Here is a 21008-nt window from a genome sequence, read left to right as displayed (position 1 = left end):
TTATCAGTTTGAATTTGGAGGATGGTAAGTTTTACAACAACAAGCAGAGTTGAGTAATGATGATTGTCTAATCACTAAGATCAGAAGCAGAGAAAAGTTTGCATGAAGAAAAGTATCATCAATCATGTTTAGAAAATTATATGTAATTATATATAATCAGAAATGCAGCTAAATGGGGCCACTAGCAGTCTTTAAAGAATCCGATGAGCAGAAGTGGCCTCCTAATGTGCATGATTTGGAATGCAATGCAAAGTTACCCAACAGAACTGGTTTCTTGGCCTTATCTTCACAAAAGAGAGACTCCCCGAAATACAAAAGATTCAGCAACTGGTCCTATCAAATGGAAAAAGATATCTCCCATGCTGCAACTTGTGGGGAGTACAAGTTGCCAAAAGAAAAGTTGAGTATGACTTGATCACCCTCTATGGGATTGAGCAACTTTTAACTACTCAATAGAATGGGGCACTGTGAGAATTATTGATACACCTTGGAGATGGAGGCTGGCTTGGCTAAAGTAATTACAGAGACATTAATACTTCTCTCAACTAGAAATTGTTAAGAGCTCCCAAATACAAATCTGTTTCACTAGGAGTTCGACAATTTCAAATTCTGAATTCCATTACTGAAAAGGAGTCTGTTCATACAGCCCATGTGATAATGCTTCAAGACATTACAGGACCTTCAGTCTCATACTGATCTCCATATTGAAATCCCATCAACAGAAAGAACCAAAAAATGAGCTGGTCATCTCGAGACTACAGAATTGCCAGACTATTACATGACAGTTGCCAAAACCCTAAACTAACTCACTTGTGTGGCATATCCTGGTGGTGAGGATTCATTACATGAAGCTGGACAAACAAATTGTATGCATCTTAGCCAGGATGAATGACTAGTCCACACAAAAGCAAATTCCTGGTATCATGGTATCAGGTTTCCCCTCCAAGACAATTCAACATTCATTGATTACTATCCAGTCATTGCAAACTGTATAGGGATGCCTACAATTTGCTGAAAGTGCATTAAAGATTCACCATCACCATGGTCAATATGGGAGCGTGAATGAAGGAATAAACCCGATCGATACCAAACTATATCATACTCATAGGAACATTCTAGAATGTGCATTCATGAGAATACAGTACTGGATAAGAAGGCGGATGGAAGTGGTTTCTCAGATATCCCATTTAAAGCTGGACTTATTGGATCAGGTTCACTGCAAAGTGTACTTTCATGGAAACATTAAGACAGGGCACTTCACTGTTACAAAGTTGTAACAGAGGCATTAGAAAAACTTCCCAAGAGGCTCAGATTGTTGAACTCACAAGATGGTCCGAAGATTATCAATAAAGTTATAACAAACTGTTCTCTTGATACCATTGAATCGGCCATGAACAATGAGGCAGTGCGACAATATCTAGACAGATACCAGCTTACTGTAAAGAATGCAGAAAAAGATCCCTTAGAAAAACCACTCGGCTGTTACTGTCTTACATGGATTGTGTGCGAGTACTTCTGGCTTTGGTCTATGTTATTAAACAACAACTATCTTATATGCATACATGCCACGACACCTATCTTCTGAAGTTTAGGTGTACAAAATTATGCAAGGTACTTGAGCATCTTCTCAATGCTTCTGTGAAACAGAATAAAACCATCCAGGAGCAATAGACCTGCTAAAGTAAGATGCAATAAGTTTCGCACGTTCTTTTATTTCATGGCGGCTCAGATAAACAAAACATTGAAAGAATCTTTCAAGCAACATGCTAAGTCTTGTGGAGCCAGCAGTAGTGGCATCACTGGCATACTCATAAACCAAGAAGCATTTTAGAACACAAAATATCCCAATTTGTCAACTCTGTTGAATCTGTCAGACATGCAACAATCATGAGTCATGAACGTTCAGATATGCGACCAACAGAAATTAATCGAAGCCAAAGGAACATCAAGGCAGTAGTTTCTTCAGCCCATTCACAGTAGCCACACAGGGTAATCTGCTCATTCTGTCTTTTGGTAAGGCGACAACACATGATGTAGCGCATGACATGTGCAGAGCAGAGGAACACAACGCTTCCATTGAAGACAGACTGAAGAACAACAAAAATTTCTTCGAGCCAATTAAGAAATAAACCCTCAAGACAATTAGATCCATGAATAAGAAAAGTAAATACCAGGAAATCATTGGAACCATGAATAAGAAGAGTACAAAATCAGTGGATCCACGAATAAGAAAAGTATCAAGTATTAAGAGATCAGTGGACAACAAAGTTGTATAGTTCAAGCAGCAAGAAAATGTGTCTTCCCAGTTATTATTATTAGCTAAGCTACAACCCTAGTTGGAAAAGCAAGATGCTATAAACCCAAGGGCTCTAACAGGGAAAAATAGCCCAGTGAGGAAAGGAAATAAATAAATGACATGAGAAATAAGGAACAATTAAAATATTTCAGAAACAGTAACATCAAAAAAGGTATTTCATAAATAAACTATAAAAAGACTTATGTGAGACTGTTCAACATAAAAACATTTGCTGCAAATTAGAACTTTGGAAGTTTTACCAATTCAACTACCCGGTTAGGAAGATCATTCCACAACTTGATCAAAGCTGGAATACTGTGTAGTATTGAGCCTCATGATGGAGAAAGCCTGGTTATAGAATTAACTGAATGAAGTTAAAGCTTGAAGAGATGGTCAAATTTCCCATAATTCCTGTTCCTTACACTCAGCAATTGCAGAAGGTTTCTTTGGTAACATCACCTGACAAAAGTAGTAGATGATGCAGCAAAACCTACTGGGAAAGAAACTCATATTCTCTGATGTAAATGCTTGCTCCTGCATGGTGAAAGATATCCAAAGTAACTTCATGGTTATATCTTAGGTCTTCAGCATGATGTAAAAGGAAGGAGATGCAGTATTCAGTGCGTTTAGGTAAGATATATTAAAGATGCTCTTTAACATTGCAATGAAACATCTTTTTCAGTACATAATGATTTCATAATTTTATTTATACATGTTTGTTAATTTATTGTTTTTTTTAAATTATGTGAAGCTGTCATTACGCAAGCCAAGGAACACATCAGACGGGGCTGTGATGAGAACATTGTTATACAATGTGAGAAGACTATATGACCTGTGGATTGGAAGACCTTCCAGAACAATGATTCCAACAAACATCAGTTCATTCAGGTAATACTTCTTATGAAGTGGCTATTACATCACTTTGATTAGGATATTAATATTTAAATTTGAATTTAATATTAAAAATTTCATATAGTTAAACATCATCTTTCAGTTACTTGCCAAGCTCTAGAGCCAGGATGCATACGCTCACAAATTGTGCGGCAGAGTTGTCTTCACTGCAGTAGTATATAAAAGGAACAGATTCAAGGTATAAGTACTGATCTTTGGCACTTAAGCATCTATGGCAAGATGGGTGGTTAATGTACAGAGTTGAGAGCCTGGGTCAGGATGTCGTCTTCCTGCTTTTGTGCTACGCATCGAAGACGAAAGATATCAGTATTTTGTATGACACTGGCATGGGAAACAAGAGAAGGCTGACAAGTATATCTGGACTGGCTATGGGCATGTCTGATATACTTGAAACATTGTTGTCACTACATGCATTCACAGGGTATGATTCAACCAGCTGCTTTACGGGGACTGGAAAGACAAAGCCTCTGAAAGTCCTTCAGAAGATGGTCCACTTTGAAGTTTTCCCTTTCCAGATTAGGTGACTCCTGGAATGTGTTATTGGATTTGGTTGAGAGCTGGATGCTTTCACCCGTGGTCACTATGGTAGACCAGTCATCAATCATCATGATAAACTTCGCTACCAGCAACTGAACAACTACGAAGAACTCGATACACCACAGACCATGGACTGAATCAGGTACCACCTTGTTGCAAAAGCATAGAGCAACATATAAAGCGTGTTGATTACCAGGTAGGCGTTATGGAAGCTATTTCATGTTCCAAAGCCTGGTGTTCCATGTTGCCAGCGAGTCATGGTTGGACTCTAGTTGATGAGAAGCTGGAGCTATTGTGGTTTTGGTAGCACATTCAGGACCAGCCACATGACAGCAGTGAGGAGGATGATACTTTCTTACAATCTTATGATAGTGATGATTGTAACAGTTCACTAATTTGTGTTAGCTAGCACACTACTTTGCCAATGTGTACGATTATGTGGGGTCCAGCAAGGATCTATTTTTTTGTATCACTCCTCCAGTGACTTGAACAATTAACAGCTCAAGTCTAGCTCACAATTTGTGTGCATAAATCTACATAAACCGACATTGAAATCATTACATGATGGGAGCGAAGTGGATAGCAAAGGACAGTGAACCAGGTATGTAACTGCTGAACAGTGACAGAACCAAAAATTATTGTATTTTTGCGTACAAACTGTGCATAAAAGCACATCGGAGCTGGAGTGTGGCAGCAGCCATAACAGTCTCACCAGAGCAGGTATATGTTTAAGTGCAAGTGACATTTGCTTCGTCTTGTTTACAAACAATCTTAGGTGAGGTAAGTGTCCATATCAATAACTATTATTACAGACTCGCAAAACTCCATTATGCCACAAATGGACTGGTCAGACATTGATAATGTCAACTCTTGTTACATGTTTAAGCGGCAGTGTGAACTCTATTTTTCAGTGAAACACATTAAAAAGTTGACAAAATATCCTGTTACTAGTAGGGAAAGAACGATCTAATGGTACAACTTGTGGAGCCAATCTGGAGAAGATGCTAAGGATCCAGCCAAGGTGTGGGAGAAGATTGCTGAACAGATCAACCCCAGGACAAACTTCAGAGCGGTGAGGCCCTTCCTACAGACGTTCAAACAGCAGCCGACTGAGAGGCCAATTTCATATCGCGATTAAAGTTGCACGCTTGGAAGTGCATCTTTGACAAGAGCACCGAATATAAAGAGCACCTCATTGAGCAAATAATCACAGAAACACGTCCCACCGAACTACAGAAGGAGCTTCTATCCAAGGATCGAAAGCTCATGTTGAATGAACTGATCAATCTTGGGCGCACACACGAGGCATCTGTGGATCACACGAAGCAACTTGCAGAAGCTAAGGGGGCCACCATGGAAACTGTAAGCAACCTACAGAAAAACCCAGGACAGGGGTCATGTCGCTGGTATGGAAGCAGTCACCCAAAAGACACATGCCCAGCCCATGGGACGACTTGCAACAAGTGCGGTAAACAAAACCACTGTGAGAGTGTGTTGCCTCTCAAATGTCAAGAAGAAACTAAGGGCAACCAACAGTTCAGCACACCCAAGAATCCACAGGACCGTTGCTAGGAGACACGTCGCAGGAAAGTCTATGCCATCACCTAGGACAACTCGGGCAACGACAAGGGAGAGTTTGAATACATATAATTTTCGTCGATCAATATTCACAGCATCTCCAGCGACACACGCGATGAGGTTTTCGCCCACGTCGACATACAGATTCCCGAGAAAACCCCGTGCTCCAGCGGAACTGAAGGTGAAAGTAGACACTGGCATGCAGGGTAACGTACCTCCTCTACACATATTCAGCAAGATGTGTCCAACAGTGATACGGTGGACAGGTGAGCCCTATCCTAGTGCCTTGACTCGCCATGATACAGTGCTACCAGCCTACCATGGGACATGGATCCCTCAGCAATGGCGTCCTTGAGCTGAAATGTTGCTTTGGTTATGGGGAATAGGACAACACAGAGTTACACGTTGCAGACACTGACGGGCCTGCTATCCTAGGTCTTCCGAGCACCAGACAGTTGAGGTTAGTGACACTACATTGTGAACTTCAAGTAAATCCCCAAAACACGCCTTGACACGGAAATTGGACTCATTTCAAGATCTACAACAGCAGTACCCTGAACAATTTGACCACATTGGAAACTTGCAGGGGATGTACCACATCATTGAGGACAACGCAGCACCAGTGATCCATGCACTGCGCTAGTGCATGATGTGCATGTTACACATGAAGGACGAGGTGAAGTCAGAACTGGACAAGATGGTAATCCAAGGGATCATCAAGAAAGTCAGCAAGCCAACCGACTAGGCAAGCAGCCTAGCCTACAGCAGTTAGAGCAACGGTCAGTTGAGGATCTGTGTAGAGTAATGGTAAGTTGAGGATCTGTTTAGACCCTAAGGACCTAAAGTCATCAAGTGTAACCACCGCTGTACCCCTAACCTTGAAAAAATCGCCTATAACCTCGCTGGGGCAAAGTTTTTCTCCAAGACAGATTCCAAGAATGGGTACTGATTGGTCAAGTTGGTCAATGAGAGCCAACGGTTAACAACATATAACTCTCCATTTGGTAGGTATTGTTTCATCTTTATACCCTTCAGCCTAAGATTGAGCCTGGATGTGTTTCAGCAGAGGATGGATGAGATCCTCGAGCAGTTTCTAGGTACAATCCCCAACGAGGTCACCATTTTCTGAAAGACCCAGGAGCACAACCTGATGAGGGTAGCAGCTGAGAAGAGTTTGTCTTGAACAGCTCGAAGTGCTGTATCAACCAGGATAGCATACAGTTTTTTGGATTCGTTTATGACAAAGACGGCACCCATCCCGACCCAGAGAAGGTCAACGACATCAAGGCAACCTCCCACCATACATTGTAGGTTGACTCTACTAGTTTTTTGGAATCGTTACCTACAAGTCGCCCTTCATTTTACGATTGTTGCAGCTGACGGCATCTCTCAGAGAACTACAGAAACAAGAAGGTGACTTCCAGTGAATGCGGAGTCATCAGAAATGTTTCCAGATCAAGAACACATTGTGTAAGTATACAACACTGTCGTGTTTTGTTGAAAGCCATTCCACACTTGCATTTATTTGAAACCAGTCGAGGTCGAGGGTGACCACAAGCCACTCGAAATGATCTCCCTCAAGAACCTGAAAGCGGCTTCACTATGTTTACAGTGTATGCTACTGCAACCGCAAGAGTATGATCTCGCCATATGGTAAAAGCCTGGAAAACAGATGATTCTTCCCGACAGATTATCTCAACTGTCGAACACCCGGAACCAGTCAATACAACTCGACATGAAGGTCTATTTCGTCCAATTCAGTACAAAGAACATCCTGAGGTTAAAAACCGAGACAGGACGAGACTTGGAACTAGCAGCACTAAAGAAGTTCATCGTGGAAGGATGGCCAGAAAAACAAGAGGGAACTACCATCACTGTTACAACACTACTGGGCCTACAGGGACAAGATTTCAGTAAAAGACTCACTGGTTTTAAAAGGAAAATGCATCGTGATACGGGCAGTAATGCCGAATGAGATCCTACAAGCGATCCACAGCAGGCACCAGGGCCAGGAAAAGGGAAAGCTGAGGGCTAAGATTTGTGTTTTTTGGCACAACATGAACACAGACATTGATCAGATGGTCCGAGACTGTCGAGCTTGTCAAGAAGCACAGAGACACTCCAACCACATGAGATTTCATCACGTGCTTGGCAGGTGCTGGAAATGAACTTGTTTCATCTAGAGAATGAGGGCTATTTTTTGATTGCCGATTATTACTCCAAATTCCCCTTTATCAGGAAAATCACAGGACCATGTACGAGACAAGCTGTAGTCAACGCCGCGAAGCAACTCCTGGTAGAACAAGGATTTTCAGAGAGGATTGCCAGCAATAATGGCTGGCACTACATAAGCAAGCACCACCAGAACTTGACCAAGTCATGGGGTATTGAGTTTTGACCATGTAACTTCGGCCCCATATCACGCTCGGTCCAACGGTTTCGCCAAACCCTGCTTACAGACTGTAAAACATACACTCCAGGTGGCCAGAAATGCTAACACTGACCCCGAATTGGTATTAAGTCTACGAACACCACTAGTAAAACCACCAACTCCCCAGTCTCGCAGAACTTCTGTACCTCTATAAACTCCAAAGCACCCTTCCAGTAAGGATCAGAAATCCCTTGCTACAGAAGGACATAACTACCACCGACTCCAAGACTGACAATAGAACCAGAAACAGTATTCAATAGCCAGGCAACAACAGATCTACCTCTGCTAATCAAAGGACAGTAAATATACATGCAGAACCACTCCCCAAAGAAATGTGAGGAAGCAACAATGAAGGATGAGGGTTCAAAACCTCACTCGTACATCGTCACAACACTGACCGGAAAACTTTTCCATAGGAATCGGAAACATCTCTGCGACGACAAGTCAACAGCATCCGAGCTTAAGGGATCAGTAACATTAGCAACCCCTGACACCCAGCGTGATGCCGTGGCACCATGCTCCATTAGTACCCCCAACGAGCTGCCCCCACGCCGGAGCTGTGTCTGAGAAGCCCGCAGATCCACCATTATCTGTGATCTAACGAGCTACAGGAACTTCAGTGACATTGAGATCCGGCATAAGTGTGAAGAAACTGGAGAAATATGAACAATGAACTGCATATTATGTGAATGACATTTTGATGATTAATGTTCTTACAATGAGTGTGATATTGTTCAAAATGAGTTAAAAATGTTTGATATAGCCTAACACAGCTGGTGCTGTATTGATGTTCTTAGAATGAGATTGATACTGTTAAAATATCTTATTTTATAACATGGTTCCAATAGTGATGTGTCAAAATACCCAGTATTTCATATCATGGTCCAGATCGTGAAATTATGTCAAATGACTGGTATTATTTTATATCAGGGTTCTTATTGATATCTCATATTGTGAAGTACTGTACTTGCTTCAAGCCACACAATGTGTTTTAATATTTGGAAGTAGCCTTGTTTTTTGTGTGGCAACAACTAGTAATGTTCTTGAAGAAAGGGAATGTAACAGTTTGGTAATTTGTGTTAGCCAGCGCACTACTTTGCCAATGAGTATGATTGTGTGTGGTCCAGCCAGGATCTATTTTTTTTCTTTTTTGTATCCCTCCTCCTGCGACTCGAACAATAAATAACTCATGTCCAGCAAACAATTTGTGTTCATACATCCTTTAACTGATGTTGAAATCATTGTAATGATGATTAGTGTTAAATTGGTACAGGACTTGAAAATGTTCAGTGATGGGTGATTAACATGCTCACCAATGGATTCCTTAACCTTAAAAAATTTGATGATTAGAACCAGAGATATGAGGACATACATAAATTTATGTATCACTTTAGAACAGCTATCCTGACTGAGGGACCCATGAAAATAGGAAAAAGGACACATTGCATCCCAGTTTTTATAGTTACCCCTCAGATGTACATAAAGTCATGCTTAGGTTTTAAATAAAATCAGTTTTGTTCTGCCATGGGAAGGGTATGAATGGGTGGGGACCCCTGTTGGCCTATATTGACTGGTACATTAGAACTGCTAGGCATAAATTGAGTTTTGTATAAAATTTGTAGCCGCCTTAATTGCGCAAACAAAGCAAAACCAGTAAAATATTACAGTACCATCAATTCCAGTAAGTTTTTTCATGTGTAGCATCAGCTACCTTATTTAAACAAACCAACAAGCCTAGTCTTCTGTAGCTTTTCACCCGAATTAAAAGATAATTTCTTTTACATGAACAGCTACTAAATAAAGATAAAAGAGGAACTGAGAGGGAATTTACTTCTCACATTGACTATTTAAATCATACTTTAGCCCCCACAATGTAAATCAAAAGAATGAAGGGTCATTATTGGCAAGCAATAAATTCCTATGAAAACCTTCAAAGGGAGACTTGGAGAAGCCAGAAGACATCCCCTTACCTTGAATAAATAACATTCTTTAAAAAAAAAAATCATAATCTGGATTTCTGGTGGTGTGCCGAGAACCTAGAGCAATGAGAGAACTGAAAGACAAAAGTATATGATTGGCCCACATGATAGCATTGCCAAACACTGCCATATGATCCCAATACTCCATTAGAGGGGCAGGGCAATTACAAGGGAAGAGAAGAGGAAAATTTTAGTTCAAGGGTAGACAATATTTAACCAACTTAGGAGAAAGAAGCAATATAGTATATGAATGCCAGGTAAGATTCATTGAAATAATATTTTTTCATATTGTGAACTCTTAGAGGCCAACTATAAATATTTTCCTTAATAAAAAGATCCTGGTACAGTATTGTTGGTAGAATGGGTAGTTTTTTAAACAAATAAAATCAAATTTTAGTTTTGTAAGGTAAATGAAATTAGCTGTACAAAAAAAAACTGACCATCACCATTAAATTTAAATGCACTGGTAAAGAAATAACTTTAATATACCTAATTTGATTTAAAGATACTGTATGCATCTTTTTAGCTAAAGAGTTCTTCACACACAACAAAAGTTAGTCTCTACTTCCTGGTTCAAATTTCACAAAAGAATAATTATATTAAGTAAACTAATGTAATTTTGCTTTGAATATAATTTTAAATAAAGAAAAGCAAATACTTAATTTAATTGCAACTATAGTAAAATTATGGCCAAATTGCGTTGAATTTGTAAAACCTATTTGAAAATTGTATTTCTTTAATTGTGTAACGTAGTATCTACGAACACCTCAACTGCTAGTTTCAACACTTCAAATTTAAAGGTAAGACACAGCATTTGAGCTCCTACAAGCAGAAACCAATATCCTTATGGTATTAAATAATAAAAATTAATACATACCTTTGCAGTAAACATAATGAGTATGAATTGTTAAGATATTTCCTTGTGAAGCTCCTGCCCAAGAATTTAATCTATCTACTGTCAGATCCATGGTTTCCCACTCTGCCCTTCTACAAAAAGCTCCTGGAAAAGTAAAATATAACAACAATTATCAAGAATATTTTTTACCAGAAGTTTCCCAACCAAAAAAAAAAAACTGCTAAAACCATATCCTTCCTTGCTTCATTTCAAATCATTTCAAATGATTACATGTAATTAAGAAACTATAAATAAACTAATACTGTAGCAGTATCGAACCTTGCTTCATATAAAATTCTTACATTTAATGAAGATGCTGCTTCAATTAATCCACTTTTGCTGGGTGACTGCTCATATTTGGATATTTAGAAAAAAAGTAGGCCTACATGGAAACAAAAGATGGTGCATCACCTAAACATTCTGCCCTAGGATTTGAAGTAGCCAATTTGGTCACATGTTTTGTAAAAAGATTAAAAGCATACCATCACCTTTATTCTATTTAAATAGGCAGATTACCATCATTAATACTAATGCAGAAAAAACCATCATACCACTGGCTATTAAGTATTGTGTGTTTAACACATTTCACATGGCTTATTTTCCCACCAGCTTCTACTTGATATTTTTTTTATTAACTATAGTGGGTTAATGACATGTTGGCTCCTTAATGCCATACATACTTTATCCCATCAATTCACCGAGTGTTCAAATATGTGGAATAATCAGTTTGGTACCGTTGACATACCTGGTTCAATCATCTTAGGAACGAAGACTTTACAGTGTAAGGGGCTGGAACTATTTGCGTCAAAGTTTGAATCCCTCGGAGTGACCATTCCAGGCACACTAGCAACATCTATTGAAAAGGGAAATTAATATTGTAGGTTAGATAATATTACAGTATTAGAACATAGTTAACGTTATCACCTGGTCATATACTGTATTGTATTGGAAAAAAGCACTGAAATACACAACAAATAATTTTGTAAAAACCTCGATATTGAACTACAGATACTGTATTGTGCTTTACACCTGCTGGCTTTTTAAAGCTTAAATCTATTTGCGGATATATGTCAGACATTGTTATACTGCTCTCTTTACACTACAGTACTATAGGCATTGACTAAAGAAAGCATAACTAAGTTTACTTGAAAACTTTGACACTGTATTTTTATACTACACTACTATACAGTGTGTAAGCATGTATTGATATGAAACAACAGTGTACAGGTTAAAGACCAAAGGTTATGTAAACTGAATCCAAAAACATGGTAAATTTCAAATTGAATAAAAAAGTAAAATCATATGAAATAAATGGAAATTAGATCTTTCCTCACAAATTTGAAAATCATGTAGAGCATGGTACAGAACTTTTTTTATATTAAAGGAACTGAATTGGGCTACAATTAACCCCAACAAAACATTAAAACAATACATAAATGGGGTCCAACGACAAAAAGATTTGCGACCTTTAAATAAAAAAAAGGCTGTTCTGTTGAAAATTATTCATAGCCTTCATGTTGAAGTTTCTTTTTTTTTTTCATGGCATCTATAGGCTAAATAACTGACAAGCTCATTTGTTACATAAAAAAATCTTGAATTAGTAACAGTACTGTAATAAGAAACTGCAAGAGTAAACTAAAATTTTTCTTTGAATAAATAAAAAGTAATCCTAAATTATGCATATTTTCTAATGAAAATAGGAAGTGTGAGTTATATTTAAATAAGCAACTTACACACAAAATATACTATGATACATATGCATGATTTTATTCAACTGTTAAACTTCTACCACATACTATAGTCTATCCAAATTTAGAGCTACACAAACTAAGCTATCAGCTTATAGTCTGTGAATATATGTACAAACTTGCAACTCACAAATGAACTTGAGAGTATCCTTGAATCACATGCTGTCGTACATAAAAACGTGCATGTGCGTGAAGTGCTCACCTTCAATTAACACACCTGAACCTCCATTTTCAACTGCCTCATTTGTATCTGTAAGCTCACTGTTTAGGTTGTTATCATCATCTTCTATTTCCAAACTTCCATGAGTAGACTTGTCTTCTCCATTGCCATCAGCATTTTCAAGGTCATCTTGATGGACAACATCCACAGTAGTATCCTCCAGCAAAGGATCATTATCAATATCTGGGGCTGTAGCATAAACAACACGGACGAAAGAGGTGAATTTGTTAGGGATATGACCAGGACTTTCTAACAGCCATGTAGAGGATGCGGTGCTGCGTTCACCAGCTCTTAATGACAGAACCTGTGCATAAAAGAAAAAATCCCATTTGGGTATAAATGACAGATTTGAAAGAAGGCAAGCCCCTTTTTAATGCAGCATTTTTGTTAAGAAGTATCATGGCTACAGGAGTTATTGTAGTACACATGTTAATAAATTCATGATTCAGGATATAAAATATATCAATTTAAAAAGTTCATTATACCTTAGCTTAACTTAGAATCTGAGAGGATATAAAAGGTAAACTTACCTAAAAACATTAAGATTTCAGTAAACTAATAACTCATTTGATTAAGTAAAATTAAGTAAGCAATGATATTCATGATACAAAACAAATGTCAAGGTTTTTACCAAAAATATTTTTTTTTTATTTCCCTTATACACTAAATGAATTCTTACAGCTTTCACTTATTTACCTGTACATTTAGAACAGAAACTTCATTTTCTGCTGTCCACTGCAGGGCCCTTTTCATAACGTCAGAAAGTATCTCGTGTCTGTAATTTGGAAACTATCAAGATCTGTATTACTGATACTCTTAATTCTACTATACATTACTCATATGCTTTTTGGTGTAACTCAGGAACATAAATGGTTACTCTAAAAGGTGTAGACTTATCATTGTTTCCTTCGCTCAAAGCAAATGGCTCAAAGGTAAAGGTAACCTTTGGTGAATATGTTCGACAGTAAACAGCATGAGAAACATGTTATGCTTCATTCCTGCTTTCCTGAAGGTTAACCAACTGGATTAGATTTTTTAATTGAAGCCTCTCGCTTAAATTTGATGGTTGGGGAGATGTAAATGAAATGATATATTGCTTTTGTTTTTTTGTGAAGACTGTTAATTACAAAAGCTACATATTTTGTTTTAAGTTGACAAGAAAAGACTCTTTCTACACTTGAAAGAGGAGAATTGGTAATGTTATTCTAATAGTTGAATATTCATGCCCTACATGAATATTTGTGTTTCTATGAATTCCACAGTAACTAGTTTTGAATCACTGCTGGTTAAACATTTGAAGGATTACAATGAGAATACACATCAGGCCCTTATTCTACACTTTGACTTTTCCAAGAACCTGGCAGGATGTGAGGCACTGCTTTTTAATTTTCCATATCGTCTAGACGTCTATGATCATGAAGTTTGTATGACTGGCCATTTGACAGTGATATGCATAAGGTCTTTGTTGTCAAACTTGAAAATAAGGGAGTTAGAAGTGTTATTTATATAATTATTGAATTTATAACTAAAAAATTGCAAGAGAGTAGTTTTTGATTGATACTATGGTAACTAAAGTACTCAACAAGATTATCTTCTTAAATGTTACCCACAGTAGTGTTCTTGCCCAACTAACTACTAGGGTATTTATTTGTACACACTTGATGTATAGACCTTGAAAATAACTTATTGACTATGATGACACTAAACTATTTGTATTAATCTCATATCTCCTGTGGTAACCGATTCTCTTGACAGATTTAGCTAAAATTATTGCATTATAAAAACAAAATTAATAGTTCAGAGAAGAATTTTTGTGTGCTATCACTAAATATGGTTATTTATAGATCAAGTAGAGAAAATTAAATACTAAAATATAATGTGGTATGATCCACAAGAAAAAAAATGTTCTATGTTACCCTCCAGTGGTGTGACTTGGTGCAAAGTCTTTGAAGATAACTTTAGGCTGACGAATAATAGCAGCCAGACTGCCTCGTTTGTATTTTGTAACAGAAAACAGACGGAGCGACCGGCAGAACCTGGAATATACATGAAAAATTAAGAAATGCTACATAAAACATATATAGTCCAGTACAGTGTATGCTGCCTGTATTTACTAACAACATACTGTGTATCACGCCTTAAATATACAGTATTAGGGTATTATTATACATACTATACCAATTTGCTAAGGTATTCCTGAGCATCCAGAATTTTTTCTTTTAATTTTGTCCTTTTTTTATATGGCAAACTGAGGCCTGCATGACCGATTAACAAGTTCATTGGTCATTGCAATGAAATATAGGAAGGCTTCATTGTACATAGCTGTAAGAAATCAATCACGGGAAACAAAAAAAGGAAGTATTTTTACTGTACACTTTATCCTCCACTTTTTTACTCAGGTCTATAACCAATGTTCTGGTACATGCGCCACCTGCATTTTGCCGTTTGAAATAACTGAGAACATTCATTCTATAATGAAAATCTTCTGATGAGAATAACAAAAAAAAGACACTTACTAATACATATGTAAACCATTTGTTATGGCTGGTAAATAAACCAGTAAAGTAAACCGAGTCCCTTCCCTGCACAAGCTTCCTTGATTTATCAGCAATTTGGTGAATAAAATTATAGCGCTGTATGTGGGGAGGCAGGTGGGAATGTAAATGTCAATTAAACTTCCTGGAATGTTTTGAATACCACACTGCTCTGGTTGGGATTACTTTACACAAGTGCTCTATTTCCAAAATATTCTTTTTGGTAGGAACAGGGTTTTACATATGGCATTGAAAATGTTAAAATTTTTATATATATATATATATATATATATATATATATATATATATATATATATATATATATATATATATATATATATATATATATATATATATATATATATATATATATAGATAGATAGATAGATATATGGACAACAATTCTAACCTCCCTTATCTAGACATAGAACTGAAGTATATTAAAAAAATATCCAAATGAATACTGAAGTAAAATTGTATAAATATTGTCTCCAAATGTCCAAAACCTAAGAGTTAAGAGGCCACAAAAGTTAGTCTTGATTGAATGATTCTATACCATGCAAATGAAAACTACTGTACTTTTATAGCCTCTTGCCAGATTAGGTAAAAAATGAGAACGTATTTCAATCTCCTTTGGGAGATGAAATGATAAAAGTTGATTAGGAGTATTAATCTGAAAATCACAAGCACTTGAATGGCAGCATCAGATACTGTACCTGGAATTGACTACAGGTACTGTATCTATAATACTATATATTGTAAAAATGCCTTTTAGTACAGTGCAAGAAATATATTTTTTTATGTTGTAAAAATTAAGCATTCTTTGTTATAAGAGAAAAATTGATGAATAGCATATTTATATGAGTTGGGAAGATATAAGAATCATTTAATTAACTTAAGAAATAGCGAAGTGATAACCTAAATATTTGTGGGTTGTACTGTATACAAAGAAATAAGTTTGAAGGAAAGGCTTTTAGGTTCAGTCAGGCAAATCAAATTTTATGTAAAGGTCTACTTACTAATTTAAAAGTACATATGAAGCCTATTACTGTATGGCTAAATAAGGAAATGTGAAGCCTATTACTCTATGGCTAAATAAGGAAATGTATAAAAGTGGCCGATACTGCATTGTCTTGCCTAACAAGCCTTTAGTGTTCTAAAATTCTATTACAGGACCTGTAACTATTGAAGTAACGAGTTAAGGACTCGAGGTAAAGGGGAACATTTATCAACCAAATATAAGTGAGGTAGATATTTAAAACTATGTATGGCAATGCTTAAAAGTACGATGAGAGTGCAAATACTGGGTAATCAGACGATCTCATAAAGAAAAAAAGGTCTCCATTATCCAGGGAAAAATGAAATTATCGATTGAAGGACAGAAAACTTTGATGGATATTTAGGTACTTAATAGCACTTGCGATACAGTGTTATGGCAGATTTATTTCATAAATTAAGCAGTATAAATCATTTAAACAACGATTTTGTGTTAGGTTTGAATATGAGTGCATTTAAGTTCACAAAATCGAAATTCCTCGCACAAGAGGAATACATTGATACAAAAGCTGCTTGGTTACTGGTGCTGATGATGCAAAAGCTGATAGATGTAAAAAATATTCAAGACGACAAATAAGGAGAGCGAAAGAAGCTTCTGTCATGTCTACTTTGTCTCCTGACTAGAACTTACATCGCAATGTACAGTACACTATCGTAGGGCATCTTGAGTGCAGAAGTTGTGAAACATTTACGTCATTCCAAGAGGTAACAAAATAAGTCCATGATATCTATTTGCAGAAAAAAAAGGATATTGCAATGTTAAGATGCTTCATACTTTACAATCTTTGCATTTTATGAAACTATATCACTGGATTGCTGTCTATTCATGCTATAAAAATTTTATGTACATGATCAGTTACACTCTTGGGGTGAAACGCATGCAGAAGTATTAAATATTAATCATATCATTCAATTGTAATGCACAGTATTAAACATACCATATATGCCATTTTCATAATTATGATTATGCTGCTTCTTAGATTTAAAGCTCATTGAAACACTTTCTGTGGCAGACAAATTCCATTAACATATTCAAGAATGAGATTTAAATTTTATAAGTAGCATGGTACATTTACTCGACTTGATTATAAAAAAAAATTTCAACATTCATTATCAAGGACGTTACAGTAAAATGTTGTACAATTACCAATTACACTTCGCATGACATAGTACTCCTAAAAACAATGATAATAACATTAGCATTTTCTCTTTTGAGTCATGATATGAATCTTTAATGCACTATGATGGATCAATACTCCATCGAACAGAATTTAAATGTAACCTAAATCTCACGTCTCGCACATGCCGAAGTGTTCAGTATTCTTAATGCTGACATTGTCAGGAAAGGTCCCTCGGCTTTCTTTCATACTTGGGAGATATATCTGATAATTTGTTTAAAATTTATTATGAGTTAGTGTCTCCATTTTTCGCTCCCACAATGTGTCCTCCAACTGGTACATAAAAACTACACGGTATTATCGTAATCACACTAGTTTAAGAGAAATCACAGAAAAAAAGGAATTGATGTACTCAATACAAGGCCCCTCCCAGCTTACTTTTTTATGTACAAACAGAATATCACATTAAAGTGATAAATACCTCAATAGTAGTAAGACGTAATTAAAGGTCAGCCTTATAGACTTACCTGGTATAACCATGCTGAGAGACTGAGATTCGGGATTTCTCAGCATCAACATCCAAGTCCAGCAAGCCGACCATTGGTGTGTCCTTGAATAAATACAAAAATTTATAATTAGATACCTAAAATTAATAACTGTATGGACAGAAGGAGTAACCAAGCAGGAAAATAATAGAATGTAATGCTCTTCGCCCTCCCCAAGAGACATTAGTTCACCAAACGTTCAGCTGGTCTCCACAAGGCACTAGAAGAGTTGGAAGACCCAGACCTATATGACTGAGGACTATGAAGTGTAAAGTAGGCGATGATGAATGGAGAAGTATTGAAATAAAAGCTCAAGATAGAGAAGACTGTCGAAATCTAAACCGAGGCTCTCTCTCTCTCTCTCTCTCTCTCTCTCTCTCTCTCTCTCTCTCTCTCTCTCTCTCTCTCTCTCTCTCTCAACGATTTTACTTGTTCATTCAGTATAATTATTGTTGTTTCTTTTATTATTTTGTCTTTTTTTTTCTTTTCATCTCTTTGTCGCTAGGACCAGGGAGGGCTAGGCAAGTAATAGTTAATCCGCTCTAGGCGTAGGAGGAGATGATGAAGATGATGAATGCATAATATAAACGAAAAAGGTTAGACATGACGTTACAGGAACCCTGAAGGAGAGTTTTAAAGGCCATTCGTAAATGGCAGAGTTAAGGGAAAGAGACAATGCCTCAGAGACTGATCATATATACCAGTACATATGATAAGCAACCAACCCCCTCCCCACCCAAGCTAGGACCAGGGAAGGCTAGGCAATGACTGCTAATGACTCAGCAGATTGAACTATACGCTTCCCCAAAAACCCCATGCATTGCTCACAAGGATGAAGTTGCAAACACTACAAGAAACTATCGATCTAGATCTGGTCTCAAACCCCGTCCAGCAAATCACCAAGCAGGAAAGCTTCCAATTGGATCCTAAAACCCTTTAAATGAATGAAGAACAATTTTGGGACAAATGTTTCGATTAATGGAGGAAAAAGAGCTCCTGATATTAGGAAGCTTTTTTCTTAAATGTAACCTTTTTGTATCATCAAAGGGATTAAGACACTCAACCCACCCGAGAGAGAGAGAGAGAGAGAGAGAGAGAGAGAGAGAGAGAGAGAGAGAGAGAGAGAGAGAGATTTAAATTGTGCCGAACCTTAGACATCAAAAAAACGTAATTCAAAACTAAAAAAAAAGACTTTTTTACCAGAGTCTGAAGGCTGAGAACACAAGCAGCTGTCGATCGGTCAGCCAAGTAATAGTTAATCCGCTCTAGCAAAACATTGGCATCCTCGTATTTACTGTTGAACATACTCTTCTTGTCGAAAATGGGACTGAAGTCACGGTAGCTTATGAGGTATCGGTACTTCCATGGCCGTGGCAATTCGCTTTGGCTTTCATCTGCCGAGATTGTTCTTATCCAGACTCTGAGACCTCTGGGTGAGAAGAATGATAATACAAATTTGATAAAATCTGCCATTTTGTCTACCTACAAAAATAAACTGAATACAAATTTGATAAAATCTGCCATATGTTTTAAGTTGCTTACCTACAAAAATAAACTGAATACTGTACAAATTTGATAAAATCTGCCATAGGTTTTTTGTTTACCTACAAAAATAAACTGAATACAAATTTGATAAAATTTGCCATAGGTTTTTTGTTTACCTACAAAAATAAACTGAAAACAAATTTGATAAAATCTGCCATAGGTTTTAAGTTGTTTACCTACAAAAATAAACAATATAAATTTGATAAAATCTGCCATAAGTTTTATTTTGTCTACCTACATAAGTAAACTTAATACAAATTTGATAAAATATGCCATAGGTTTTATTTTGTCTACCTACAAAAATAAACAATACAAATTTAATAAAATCTGCCATAGGTTTTATTATGTCTACCTACAAAAATAAAAGTAATACAAATTTTATAAAATCTGCCATAGGTTTTTTGTTTACCTACAAAAAATAAACTGAATACAAATTTGATAAAATCTGTCATAGATTTTATTTTATCTTAAAAAATAAACAATACAAAGTTGATGAAATCTGCTATAGGGTTTTTGTTTACCTACAAAAATAAACTGAGTACAAATTTGATAAAACCTGTCATAGGTTTTATTTTGTCTACCTACAAAAATATGCAATACAAATTTAATATAATCTGCCTAAGGTTTTATTTTGGAATACAAATTTGATAAAATCTGTCATGTTTTATTTTGTTTACCAACAAAAATAAGCAATATAAATGTGACAAAATCTGCCATAAGTTTTATTTTGTCTACCTACAAAAATAGACTGGAAACAGTTGGATTATGATACTGTTTTACCTTTTTCGGGGTTTTAATGATTTTAAGGACCAACATTGCCATAAAACAAGGGAAACTATTACAATGATACAACTACCTGTTATATTAAAAAATTCAGTATTACAATAAATTCTGTTATTAAATAAAATGACCAATGTATAATAAAGGATCAAATCCAATACAATATTAGAATAATTTCAGTAATCAAATAAAATGACCAATTTATAATAAAGGATCAAATTAAATCGACATACTGCAACTATGTGAATAAAGAAGACAGCAAACACACGCACTCACCTAAGATATCTGGACACGGGCCATGAGTCGGGCACAACTGTGTCGTTCAGTCCAGTCTGAGGTAAGATGAGAGACTCGCAATTGACGACTTCATAATTCTCCTGTTTGCCTAACCATTCGTTTGCGTCTTGTACAACTTCACTAAAAAGAAAAAAAAAATTATAGCACAAAACCATAATAGGATAATGAAGTCAAATTTGTACCCTGTATTTCCAAGTTAATGTTTACTTTAGTGTTTTGTTAAACTTGACTTCAAAGGATAGACAATAAAAAAATCGTATAAGGGAATTTGCAAGTCTATAAAAATTGCCTAACAAATATAAAGGATATTAGACTTTTAACAACCGCTTATATTACTCAAAAACTAACATTTATGGACTCGGTAACAGTGAAATGTAAATGGTTGCGCCCTTATGGCACCAATACACCCATCTCTCGTTCATAATCGCAATCGTGGTACATGCAATAAATTTAAATCATTAATACAAAATAAAAAATTTTAACAAACCATTCGTACATAAATTAGAAAATGGATCATAAAAAGTACCATCTAAGGTT

The 21008-nt window shown here is 36.4% G+C and overlaps 1 protein-coding gene and 1 long non-coding RNA gene across 3 annotated transcripts in view; one reads left to right on the top strand and one right to left on the bottom strand.

Moving 5' to 3' along the window:
* The window catches only part of LOC137647200 (uncharacterized), a 66164-nt gene that overhangs the window by 4560 nt on the left and 40596 nt on the right, over positions 1-21008 (bottom strand). For both annotated transcript variants that reach the window (XM_068380534.1, XM_068380533.1), the window contains exons 3-10: positions 20451-20591; positions 19050-19278; positions 17832-17914; positions 14513-14632; positions 13293-13371; positions 12579-12900; positions 11374-11481; positions 10611-10733 (exon numbers count right to left, since the gene is read on the bottom strand). In XM_068380534.1, the coding sequence (XP_068236635.1) occupies positions 10611-10733; positions 11374-11481; positions 12579-12900; positions 13293-13371; positions 14513-14632; positions 17832-17914; positions 19050-19278; positions 20451-20591 (1205 nt within the window). The remainder of the gene's footprint in view (positions 1-10610; positions 10734-11373; positions 11482-12578; positions 12901-13292; positions 13372-14512; positions 14633-17831; positions 17915-19049; positions 19279-20450; positions 20592-21008) is intronic.
* On the top strand, positions 149-8800 carry LOC137647203 (uncharacterized). Its single transcript, XR_011045543.1, has 3 exons — positions 149-2926; positions 3048-3184; positions 3291-8800. It is a non-coding gene; the product is annotated as an uncharacterized lncRNA (long non-coding RNA).

Source organism: Palaemon carinicauda, chromosome 9 (assembly GCF_036898095.1).
Source record: "Palaemon carinicauda isolate YSFRI2023 chromosome 9, ASM3689809v2, whole genome shotgun sequence".
Taxonomy (NCBI): Eukaryota; Metazoa; Arthropoda; class Malacostraca; order Decapoda; family Palaemonidae; genus Palaemon; species Palaemon carinicauda.
The sequence above is the reverse complement of the archived record's forward strand: the minus strand, read 5'-3'. Positions and strand labels throughout refer to the sequence as shown.